Raw genomic sequence first — 13168 nt, forward strand, 5'->3', positions numbered from 1 at the left:
ATATCAAAACTGGATCCCTTATAGTCAATTGTTGTTTATATTCGTCAATATGGTGCTCACGGCTTAGAGGGTGTTAGAGATCCGTTTATATTCGTCAATATGGTGCTCACGGCTAAGCGGGTGTTAGAGATATCAAAACAGGATCTCGTATAAGTAATGATATATCCATGTATCTACAAAATGGAATGAACCGAAACTGAATCCCTTTTAGTCAGTCGGAAGTCAACTGTTAATTTCAATATGCGTTCAATGCCTAGAGATTTCAAAACTGGATCCCATATAGCAATGCTTTACTCATGAAATGGAATTGCATTTAACCAAATCTGGATCCCTTTAAGTATACTGTCCAATTTGAAATGTACGTGCATTTGTTGTGTCATCAAAAGTGGATCCCATATAGCGAGGAAAATGTAGTTGTTTTTACCAAAATTGGATCCCTTTTAGCCTTATCTTCGTTTCAATATGATGTTCACCGCTTAGGTGCATCAAAATTGGATACCATAATTATAGTTATACTATACCCATTAAATGCAATTAACAACAACTGAATTCCTTTTAGTCAGTAAAGTCAACTGTACCTTTTTCGATATGCATTCACTGTCTAAAAATATAAAACCTGGATCCATATATAGTAATTTAATACCCATACATGTTTGTTGCAAACTATTAAATGCATTTAACCAAAACTAAATCCCTTTAATCGATTGTCTGATGTAATATGACAATACATTTGTTGAGTTATCAAAACTGGATCCCATATAGTACGGATTGTTTTCCATAACTGGATCCCTTTTAGTGAACTCTTCGTTTCAATATAGTAATTACGGCTAAGATATATCAAAACTAGGTCCCATATAGTTATCTTATATCAACAGAATGCTTTAAATCATAATGTAACAAATTAGTCATTTTACGACACTATCTGAATTTTAATCCCCTCCATCATTCAATATTAAATGAGAAAACGTTTCCCATATAACCTCCACCTAGAAGCGAGTGCGCTGTACTAACAGATGAACATTTTTGAAAGACAAAACAGACGAGGAATGACGTGTACTCGGTTTTCAACACGATATTAACGGCCGAGCTACAAAATGCAGTAAGCAAGCGAAAGAACACCAAAAACCAATGTCTTTATTCAAGCTCCAATTTTTTAAATGGAAAGATTTCCCGCTAGACCAAACCACCGCATTCACCCGGCACTGCGGGGCCACTTGGAAGGTAAAAACACGGCCAATTTCCCCGGCTATCCCCGGGATACACCCGGCCCGGGGGGTGGGTTCATGGTACAATTGACTGGTGCATAAACAACTTCATTTTATGTTAAATAATGTGAATGTATCCCGACAAGTCAAAATCCTTGAACTCTCCAAACATCATAGATATATCTTATCCAGCCTGATCCGATTAGACTAACACTAAAAAAAGTATCTAGCCGTAACATTTTTCACTTTTACGTGTACTTTTAATTTATCATCTTCCTTTTGGATAACGGACAGCATGCTCTCCTACCTCAGATAAGTAGATCCAAAAAATTGACCATGCTAGAGATTCTTTTCTCCCACCTCAGATAAGTAGATCCAAAAATTTGACCATGCTAGAAATTCTTTTCTCCCACCTCAGATAAGTAGATCCCAAAATTTGACCATGCTAGAAATTCTGTTTTCCCACTTCAGATAAGTAGATCCAAAAATTTGACTGTTCTAGATATTCTTATCTTGCCCACGGGCAAAGATAAAACAAGTACCCGTATGGAACTTATTTCTCGTTCAAAGGGTACCATATTTTTTTTAACGCTCTGTACAAGAAACAATGCTGCACTATCCTCAGAACTATTTAAAGAACGATTTGACTATTAACATAATCTGAATCAATGCGCGCATATCCATGACAACAACGAATTATCACAAATATATACGCATTTATTTTCACTACGCACAAAAAAAGTTCCAACAAAAAAATATAATTTTTCTTTATTTTATTGAACTGGGGTTGGAGAAAAAGCATCTTCCATAGCCGCTCGTGTAAGATTGGAAGATACTTATATTCTCAGACATTAAGATTTATTTTCAAATTTGATGCAATAAGTCTACCATTTCTACAATAACATACACATGTTTACCAATTCCTTTAGTGTCAGACGATATTCTGAACATACTTAACAGGTCTCTGGCACCAGGTAGCTCTAACAGTGTCTCAAACGTGACTTTCAAGTGTGCATATTCGCTCTCCAAGACACCATGGAATTTAAGATTGACATACTTAATCAAATATTAACTGAACGGTGTTTTAAACGTGCTAATTATTACCTGAACTGATATCATTAACTTAAACACAGACTTATTGGTGTTCTTAATACTCTGATTTAAATAAGTATATTGTCAGTTCATCAATAGATTGTTTAAGATATGCATGGGGTAAGTCGACATTGTGCTATTCTTTGCCAAAGACAGTTAGTTTTAAAACTAACATACTTTATGAATATAAATACAGATAGACTATATTCAAGTGTTATTTGCATTGACCAATATCTGACGGAACAATCAGAGTAATGAATGCTTGTCTGCTAGTATAACCTATAGCAAAATATTATGAATATGAGCTAAAAGAGTCATACAATGTGACATTTGAAAGAGTAAACAACTGCCAGTACGTCGCTATATACAAAAGGTAAGGCGCCGTTTTGTTTCTATTTTAGTATATTGTCTGCATTATTCATATTTTTTCTTTGTGTTTATTTGTGTATATTTATTATTCTACATTATAGAGAAACTTCGTCCAATTTCTGTAATAGAATATCAAAATGATTTTGGTAATATATCATTGTTATATATTGTGTTAATATCGTGGATTCTATCTGGTGCCAATTCCAGTTGTTCCCCATATGCAAGAGAAAAGATGGGTCAACAGGTCAGCGTAGAAACATTATCGTCATCGCCTGACAGTGAGGGGCATAAATATTGGGCCAGTTTCGACCCCTATCCGTTCAAAATAGGCGCCAGGAAGTTGGCCTATATGGGCATTCTGAACGGGGACGGACCATTGCGGGGAGAAAAGTGTGTCGTAAAAACTGTGCGCGCCGGAAGTATAAATCGCAGATACTGGCTTTTAGAATCGAAGACAGCAAAAATCTCAAGAGCGCTTGCTGGGTATTATAATAAAATCATCCCACCAGGTGGACGCCAAATTACTTTCAATTATCCAATCATAGCAGAGATCGACACCGTCTCCGACTGTTTGTGCATTAACGACATTCTCAGTAAACCAAAGAAAAAGTTTGCAGAGTCGGAATTTGTTTCGATTGAACTTTATTTGAAAGGAAAATTTGAAGTGTTTGAATATGGATGGGTTCCCGAGTCGGAGCTGTTCGTATCTGAAGCCTTTAGTCATTTTTCTTGGTGCCGAAGTGAGGGGACTTTGCTGATTTCAAATCTCCAAGGTGTCAAAACACCTTTTGCATATCACTTTACGGGACCCACAATTCACTCTGAGGATAGCGAGTATGGACAATCAGACCAGGGTATTAATGGTATAAAAGAGTTTTTCAAACTTCATCAGTGCAACAATGTGTGTAAAAACTGGCCTAGGTTTGGAGACGGTGTTGATCTTAGAGGTTGGGGTGAGTATATAGGACTTCCGCTTGTTGAACGCCGCCCGAGCGCTCCTCCCCCGGATCTGGCGAATACTGTACCATTATCTCCTCCACCCTATGTAGAGGAAGCGGAAGCTTATCCCGTTTCACAAGCCAGGACAGGTTTTCGACAAAGGCCAACACTCACTGAGTACGGACCGTTATCACCACCGGTGCAGCCATGGCGCGAATCACAAGGACCAATGGTGGATTGGCGAGAGGAGTTTTTCAACCAGCAAATGACGTTGAGTGCCCGTTACGGTAGCGACAACACTGGCTATCAACAAGATGGCGCCGTGGCTACGCGACAGCTGCTCTTGTTTGTAAGGCAGATGAGCTACGCCGTGTACGCTGCACCTCCACCGGCATATTGCGGCTGCCAGGGCTTTCCATCACAGCTTGAAAAAACAAGCCCACATTACAGTTTTGGCAATGAAACGCCTTACAGTGTTTGCAATGGTCCGCCTTACGGTATTGACAATTGCCCACCTTACAGTAGTGGCAATAGTCAGTGCATTGCAGGTGTTAATGGGGTCGTTGGGAATGCGTTTAACTCCAGACAAGGCCAACATGGGAGGGCGAACAACAACAGATACATTAGCCCAGATTTAGAGGACCGGAAGTGTCTTCTGCCCCCACCATATACGGAAGAGAACGTGAATCCGAACTGTGAATTTGTGACTTATCTATAAATACTAAATAGTATTATGAACATGAAAACACAAATTGCATTTTGTAAAGTTGTGTTCGTTGTTTTCTTGTAAATATCATGTATATACTGTTCAATTTTGAATTTTAGAGGAGATATATTTTTCTGATAAATTGAAATCATAAAGTCCACAAAACAGTAACTGCTAGAACATGTCATGCACGTCAGGTGTATTAGACTAGCCATTCTCCGATGACCACTTGTTTCCATGCTTGTGTAAGAAAAAATGTTCTAAGATATATGACAGCTGTTGAATTGAAATATTTTTATCCATAGCCGATTTGAATAAGTGCGTCACCGAACTTGTAATAACGTTATATAACTGTCCGTTATTTCCATTTCTTCAAAATAACAATGTTGTTGTGGTGTTTCCATCTCCTTGTATTTCAAATTAAGAGACGAATGTGGAATTAACAAAAACAAACGTTTTGATTGAATTACAAGTACGTACCAATCAAGATATGCAATGGGGTTACCAGTAACAATAACCTACCGCTATCTAGATATGCAATGGGATTACACTTTACTAGTACTGATCGTTATCTAGATATGCGATCGTGCCACACGTTACTATTACGTATACCGTTATCTCGGTATGCAATGGTGCCACACGTTACTAGTACTGACCGCTATCTAGGCATGCGATCGTGCCACACGTTACTAGAACGTAATGTTATCTAGGTATGCAATGGTGCCACACGTTACTAGTACGTGCCGTTATCTAGGTATGCGATCGTGCCACACGTTACTAGTACGTAATGTTATCTAGGTATGCAATGGTGCCACACGTTACTAGTACGTTAACCGTTATCTAGGTATGCGATAGTGCCACACGTTCCTAGTACGTAATCTTATCTGGACACGCAATTGTGCCACACGTTACTAGTACGTGCCGTTATCTAGGTATGCGATAGTGCCACACGTTCCTAATACGTTATGTTATCTGGGCATGCAATGGTGCAATACGTTATAAGTACGTACCGTTATTTAGATTTGCAATGGGATCCCACGTTACTTGTACGTTTACCGTTATCTAGGTATGTAATGGTGCCACACGTTACTAGAACGTACTTTTATCTAGACACGCAATGGTGCCAAACGTCACTAGTACGTATACCGTTATCTAGGTATGTGATGGTGCCACACGTTACTTAGAGGTTAAACTACGGCGCGGGTGTGCCGTCTGTCCATAATGGCACATCCGGTCCGTAATGGCCCGAGGGCTTTGTTAAGGTACGTAATGTTATCTTGGCAGGCAAAGGTGCCACACGTTACTAGTACGTTAACCGTTATCTAGGTATGCAATGGTGCCACACGTTACTAGGACGTACTGTTTTCTGGTCATGCAATGGTGCCACACGTTACTAGTCCGTAATGTTATCTGGGCATGCAATGGTGCCACACGTTACTAGTACGTCAACCGTTATCTAGGTATGCTATGATGCCACACGTAACCAGTACGTAATGTTATCTGGACATGCAATGGTGCAACAGGTTACTAGTACGTACTGTTATTTAGGTATGCGATGGTGTCACACGTTACTAGTACGTACTGTTATCTAGGTATGCAATGGTGCCACACGTTACTAGTACGTACTGTTATCTAGGTATGCAATGGTGCCACACGTTACTAGTACGTAATGTTATCTGGGCATGCAATGGTGCCACGCGTTACTAGTACGTTAACCGTTATCTAGGTATGCTATGGTGTCACACGTTACTAGTACGTAATGTAATCTGGGCATGCAATGGTGCAACACGTTACTAGTACGTACTGTTATTTAGGTATGCGATGGTGCCACACGTTACTAGTACGTACTGTTATCTAGGTATGCAATTGTGCCACACGTTACAATTACATACTGTTATTTAGGTATGCAATGGTGCAACACGTTACTAGTACGTACCGCAATCTAAGTTTGCAATGGGGACACACGTTTCTAGTACGTGCTGTTATCTAGACATGCAATGTTGACAAACGTCACTAGTACGTTAACCGTTATCAGGGTATGTTATGGTGCCACACATTTCTAGTACGTACAATTATCTAGGTATGCGATGGGGTCAAGCGTTACAAGTACGTTAACCGTTATCTAGATATGCTAGGGGGCATACTTTATAAGTGCGCACCGTTATCTAGCTATGCGATTGTTACTGAAAGTTACAAATACGTATATATACCGTTATCTAGATATGCAATGAGGTCAAACGTTACTTAGAAGTATGTACCTATATCTAGATGTGCCAAGGGGCCACATGTTACAGTACGTACCGTTATCTAGATATGCACTGGGTGCCACACGTTATTAGTACGTACCGGTATCTAAGTATGCGATTCGGCAACACGAAGCAAGTCGTATACCGTTATCTAGATATGCAATGTGGTCAAACGTTACTAGTTCATACCGCGATTTAGGTATGCGATGGGGCCACACGTTACAAGTACATATTCCGTTATCTAGATATGAGGTGGGGTCGAATATTACTAGTTTTAACCGTTATATAGGTATGCGATACTTGCCAAACGTTACAAGTACGTCTACCGTAATCTAGGTATGCAATGAGGACACACGTTAAAAGTACGTACCACTATCTAGACATGTGACGGTGGCCACATTTTACAACTACGTACCGTTATCTAAATATGCAATGACGCCACACGTTACATATACGTACCGGTGTCTAGATAGGCGATGGGGTCACACCTTACAAGAGCATACGTATGGGACGCTTCAAAACCGTATAGGTTTGAAGGTATGCGCTTCGGTTCACACGCTACAAGTACGTACCGTTATCTAGATATGCGATGGGGTCACACGCTACAACTACGTACCTATGTCTAGATATGCAATGTGGTTACACGTTACAGGTATTACCGTTATCTAGATATGCGATGAGGACACACGTTAAAAGTACGTACCGTTATCTAGATATGCGATGGAGTCATAGGCTATAAGTACGTACCGTTATCTAGATATGCGATGGGGTTACACGTTACAAGTACGTACGGTTATCTAGTTATGCGATGGGGTTACACGTTACAAGTACGTACCGTTATCTAGATATGCGATGGGGTTACACGTTACAAGTACGTACGGTTATCTAGTTATGCGATGGGGTTACACGTTACAAGTACGTACCGTTATCTAGATATGCGATGGGGTTACACGTTACAAGTACGTACGGTTATCTAGTTATGCGATGGGGTTACACGTTACAAGTACGTACCGTTATCTAGATATGCGATGGGGTTACACGTTACAAGTACGTACCGTTATCTAGTTATGCGATGGGGTTACACGTTACAAGTACGTACCGTTATCTAGATATGCGATGGGGTTACACGTTACAAGTACGTACCGTTATCTAGATATGCGATGGGGTTACACGTTACAAGTACGTACGGTTATCTAGTTATGCGATGGAAGTACGCTACAAGTACGTACCGTTATCAAGTTATGCGATGGAAGTACGCTACAAGCACGTACCGTTATCTAGATATGCGATGGAGTCACACGTTACAAGTTCATACCGTTATTTAGGTAGACGATTGGGTAACACTTACAAGTTCGTACCGTTATCTACAAATGCCATGGGGTAACACATTACAACTATGCGATGGGGCCACACGTACACGTATCTATAAATGCGATGGGGTCACACTGTAAAATTACGTACCGGTTTCTATATATGAGATAGGGGTCACATGTTTCATGTACGCAGGGGGGAGGGGGTATATATGTGATTGGGGTCACAAGTACGTTACAAGTACGTACCATTATCTAGATATGCGATAGAGTCACACGTTATAAGTACGTACCGTGATCTAGATATGCAATTGGGTTACACGTGACAAGTAAGTACCGTTATCTAGATTTGCAACGGGGCAATACGTTACAAGTACGTATCGTTATCTGGATATGCAAAGGGGTCATATATTAAATTTACGTATCGTTATCTGATGGGGCCACATATTACAAGTACGTACCTGTATCTAGGTCTGCGATTGGGGTCACACGTTTCAAGTTCGTGCTAGTATTTATACATATGCGATGAAGCCACACGTTACTTGTACATTCCTTTATTTACGTATGCAACGGGGCCACACGTTACAAGAACGTACCGGTATCTAGATGGTTGCCACACGTTACAAGTGAGTATCTGATTGGGCCACACGTTACAAGTACGTTTCATTCTCTTGATATGCGAGGACAAGAATATACCGGTTTTAGGTATGCAATTTGGCCACACGTTAAAAATACGTACCATTGGGCTGCACGTAACAAGTACTTACTTATGGCCTTGATATGTGATGAGACCACGTTAAAATTAGGTACCGTTGTTTAGATATGCGATTGGGACTCACGTTACTATTACGTATTGCTATTTATATGTGCTATCAGGTCACGCATTACAAGAACGTACCGGTATTTAGACATACGATTGGGCCACACGTTACAAGTATGTATATACTGTCATCTAGATATGCGATGGGGCCACACGTTACACGTATGTATATACCGTTATCTAGATATGCGATGGGGCCACACGTTACAAGTATGTATATACCGTTATCTAGATATGCGATGGGGCCACACGTTACAAGTATGTATATACCGTTATCTAGATATGCGATGGGGCCACACGTTACAAGTATGTATATACCGTTATCTAGATATGCGATGGGGCCACACGTTACAAGTATGTATATACCGTTATCTAGATATGCGATGGGGCCACACGTTACAAGTATGTATATACCGTTATCTAGATATGCGATGGGGCCACACGTTACACGTATGTATATACCGTTATCTAAATAAGCGATGGGGCCACACGTTACAAGTATGTATATACCGTTATCTAGACATGCGATGGGGCGACACGTCACACGTATGTATATACCGTTATCTAGACATGCGATGGGGCGACACGTTACAAGTATGTATATACCGTTATCTAGATATGCGATGGGGCCACACGTTACAAGTATGTATATACCGTTATCTAGATATGCGATGGGGTCACACGTTACAAATATGCATATACCGTTTTCTAGATATGCGATGGGGCCACACGTTACAAATATGCATATACCGTTATCTAGATATGCGATGGGGGCACACGTTACAAGTATGTATATACCGTTATCTAGATATGCAATAGGGTAACATTTTACAAGTAAGTATCAGTGCGGGCTTTTTCGTTTGCCACTCCGTGTTCAGCATAATAGGCTCATCACCTTGCACCAAAATTCAACTGATTTTTCATCTATTAGGGGACACATTTGAAGTCAATTTGTTTTTACCGGAAACAGCCATTTCTATTACTTAATTCAAGAAAATTATAAAAACAATTAATCAAGTTACATGTATGTTATTTTAATGTTTTGATACTATTATTAGCATTATCTCGTATACCTAAGATTCGCACCTGTGTCGTCACCTGACTTCTTCTTCGAGAAACTCAAAAATGTAGGAATTCAAAGCTTCAGGTGAAAGAAGTTCTATTTTAACTCATTCTTTTTTGTAAAGAATAACTTCTCTGAACATGTTCAAGTCATTTTCTGTTCCCTTTTTTGTGTTAAAATTAATATTCTCAGCAGGGAAGTTTTCTACGTCCACAGGCTTGACAATATATATTTCACTGATGAACCTCTATAACCAACGGAGAGCATATGATAAATCCATGTATTATCGTGTCGTTGTTATCATCTATTGACAGTTTGGTTATTTCAAGAGCCAACTTTCGTCATGCATGACTATTTTTTATGAATGCAAGTTGAGCAAGCGATCACTTCGTACGAAGTTGAATGCGAAGATTTCTGCGACCGTTTTATTAACGCTTTCGTACGTAATTACTCTTCAAAATGGGGAAGGATCGGACGAAAATGTAAACAAACCGTAGATGTGAGTGTACTTAAAAAAATCTCAAATAGTGATTTGATCTGCTTCGCTTTTCGAATAATCAAAATAGACATTTACTATTTATTTTGATAAATACAGTGGGTGGTAACGTTTTGTCGACTACGGTTGCTACGGCATGGTTTGACCCGTTTAAACAGCTGTTTCCTGTGTCACATTGCAATGTTTTCAGGTTATGACACATTTCGATACCAACTATATTCATTTCTTATCGCCTGTATTGTGTATAATAATTGTTATGGCGTTAACATGTTAAATAATCACATCCCAAAAGGTAAATGTACTATTAAGTTCGTTAATTCTTTGTTCTATTCGATTGAAAACACCGGAAGTACAAATTTAAGAGTTTAGTTAGCGAATATTACTTGAACTGTTTCCTTAAGGTATGTAAGTTTACACACTCAAATATGTTTTAATATACAATTCTATATCCTAACCAGTATACAAATGATATTTGTCATTACAAATAGGTAGACCTATTGTCAATTACAGTATCCTCTTTGTTTGTTATTGATATGATTTATTAAGTTTTTCATTGCAGGCAATCTTTTGAAAGAAAAGCTCAGTCATCTGAGATGCAGTGTTGCATCACTGAAAAGCATTGGGTATGACTGTATATCTCAGCGTATGATTAAACCAACTATTGCAAAAACTATGCAAACAGTAATCGGGGAGTGGGATTATTATTATATTTTTTAGTGTTATTAGACCCAGTCTTTCCAAAACAGATGCAATTGCCATTATAACATAGTATGAAATAAGAAAATACTTGCTACTGCTTCTTGCAAACTACCGATATTTTAGCAATCTATGTAATCTTAATACAAAATATCACTGTCAAGGCAGGCATTTCATTTGAATATGAGAAATGGCTTTTAAAAAAACAAATTTGTACTGTAATGTTTTTTTATCTCTTAAGATAAATGTGTACTTTTACAAGAAATATTATCAAGAATTGTATTTGAAAAAAATGTTAGACCATTTCTTTTTTTTATTTTACTAACAACTTTCACGTTTTATGGATAATAGTAAAGATTATGTATCTTCTATTTCATAGAGTGTTTCTCTTTGCCTGCAATCAGGATACATCAACTGACCTTTAAACTGTGTTTTCCAACTTGGGATTCAAACACATGCCCTCTTGGGTAGGAGAAAGTCAGACAAACACCTGTGGCTATATCACTATACTTCTTCAAGTCTTGCTCTATGAGTGATCATGATGTGAAATAAAACAAAATGCAGTCATCTTTTTGTTATATTAAATAAGTTATGAACAAATTAAATATTTCAAACATTTTATTAATTCGTTATTTTGAAAAACAGTATGAATAAACATACATGTATACCAATAGACAAACATATAATTGGCAAAGAATGGGCACAAAAATATAAGAATATTGAAGTTGGAGATTTATTGTTAATATTGATTTTAATGTGACAGAAAATGCCCCAATTTGCCAAAAAGCATTGAATATCAATTGACAATGCTTGGATTTACAAAATTCTGCCCAAATGAGTATATATCTGTGAGTTGCTGTTTGGTATTTGTTCATAAAAGTCATGATATATAAATCAGTTTAAAAAAAAAATGTTGCAAACATAAAACAGTGGAGGATCTGTTGTTATGTTAAAATGATATACTTGTATAAGCTATTTAAACTGTATATGAGCAGATTCTTATGGAAATATGAGCTTTAAGTATTACTTTATTCCAAAATGGTGACCTAGAAGGTTTAGTTCCTTGTATTGGTCAATGTTATATTGTTCACTTAACAGCTTGAGGTAAATGCAAGATATAATACAGTCAAGTTCAGAAACTGCTCAACAGTTATAATAATAAACCCTTCCTCTCAATATGATGTACATTTGTGGGAAGTTATATCAAATCCTTCAAAAGGTTAAAGAAACATGGAGAAGACACAATTTGTTACAGACGGACAGACAACTAGAGCTAAAAGAATTAGTCTATTTCAGGAGGAGACATACTTAGCCAAATGGTTCTTGAGAAAAAGTCATTAAAAATAATTTATAAAAAGTACAATAAACAGGCAGTCATAAAAGTTAAAATGAACACTAACTTAGGCTTAGATGAGCTGGATGAAAAATGTCTTAAACAAAATAATTGAGAAGTTGCCGAAAATGTTACAGCTTCATGTAAGAAATGAGCCAAGTAACAACAAAAGATGTTTGTCAAACATTATGCCCCCACCTGAGCGCCATGTTGTCAGGATTATATCAACATTTGAATGAAATAAGCATGGACCGAAATGACAGCTGATTAGTCACTGACATTGGATGCCGTTGAGGCAGTTTTAAGATTATGACCATTCAAAGTGTGAGGATAGAGTGTGTTATGACCATGACCTTTGACCTCAAAATCCATATGAGTCATCAGCTGGTCTACAAAATTCTAAATGTCAAGTTTGAGGGACATGGGTTCAGGCATTGACATGTTATCACACAGACAAGCTTTTTTCAATCAATGTCACTGTGACCTCTACGTTTGACCCAATGACCCCTTAAATGAAAGGGACTCATCTACAGGCCAGACACAACTCCAAGTCAGGTTTGAGGGCCATGGGTACTGGGTGTCAAGTTATCACTCGAAACATTTTCGCATTCCAGGTCACTGTGAACTTGACCTTTGACCCAATGACTCCTAAAATCAATAAGCGTCATCTCCTTGTCAGGACCAACTTCCATGTCAAGTTTGATGATCATAGGTTCAGGCATTGTTGAGATATCCCTGAGAGAGGATTTGTTATCTTTTTTGCATTAAAGGTTATTGTGACCTTGACCTTGGCTTGATGACCCTCAAAGTCAAGAGGGGTCATCTACTGGTCAGGCCCAACCTCTATGTCAAGTTTGATGACCATTCAGACTGAATGGCATGATTGGTCCAGG

General features: G+C 38.4%; 1 protein-coding gene across 1 annotated transcript; it reads left to right on the forward strand.

Annotated features, from left to right (window-relative positions):
- Positions 1-2426: 2426 nt before the first annotated feature.
- LOC128243048 (alpha-protein kinase 1-like) lies at positions 2427-4697 on the forward strand. The gene is made up of 2 exons (XM_052960539.1): positions 2427-2670; positions 2874-4697. Exon 2 carries the CDS (start codon positions 2899-2901, stop codon positions 4321-4323), a length of 1425 nt encoding a protein of 474 aa, XP_052816499.1. The 5' UTR covers positions 2427-2670; positions 2874-2898; the 3' UTR covers positions 4324-4697.
- The last annotated feature ends 8471 nt before the right edge of the window (positions 4698-13168 follow it).

The sequence above is a fragment of the Mya arenaria genome, chromosome 8 (genome assembly GCF_026914265.1).
Source record: "Mya arenaria isolate MELC-2E11 chromosome 8, ASM2691426v1".
Classification (NCBI taxonomy): domain Eukaryota; kingdom Metazoa; phylum Mollusca; class Bivalvia; order Myida; family Myidae; genus Mya; species Mya arenaria.

Coding starts and splice junctions, on each gene's coding strand:
- LOC128243048 (XM_052960539.1), top strand. CDS start 2,899: ATGGGTCAACAGGTCAGCGTAGAAACATTATCGTCATCGCCTGACAGT.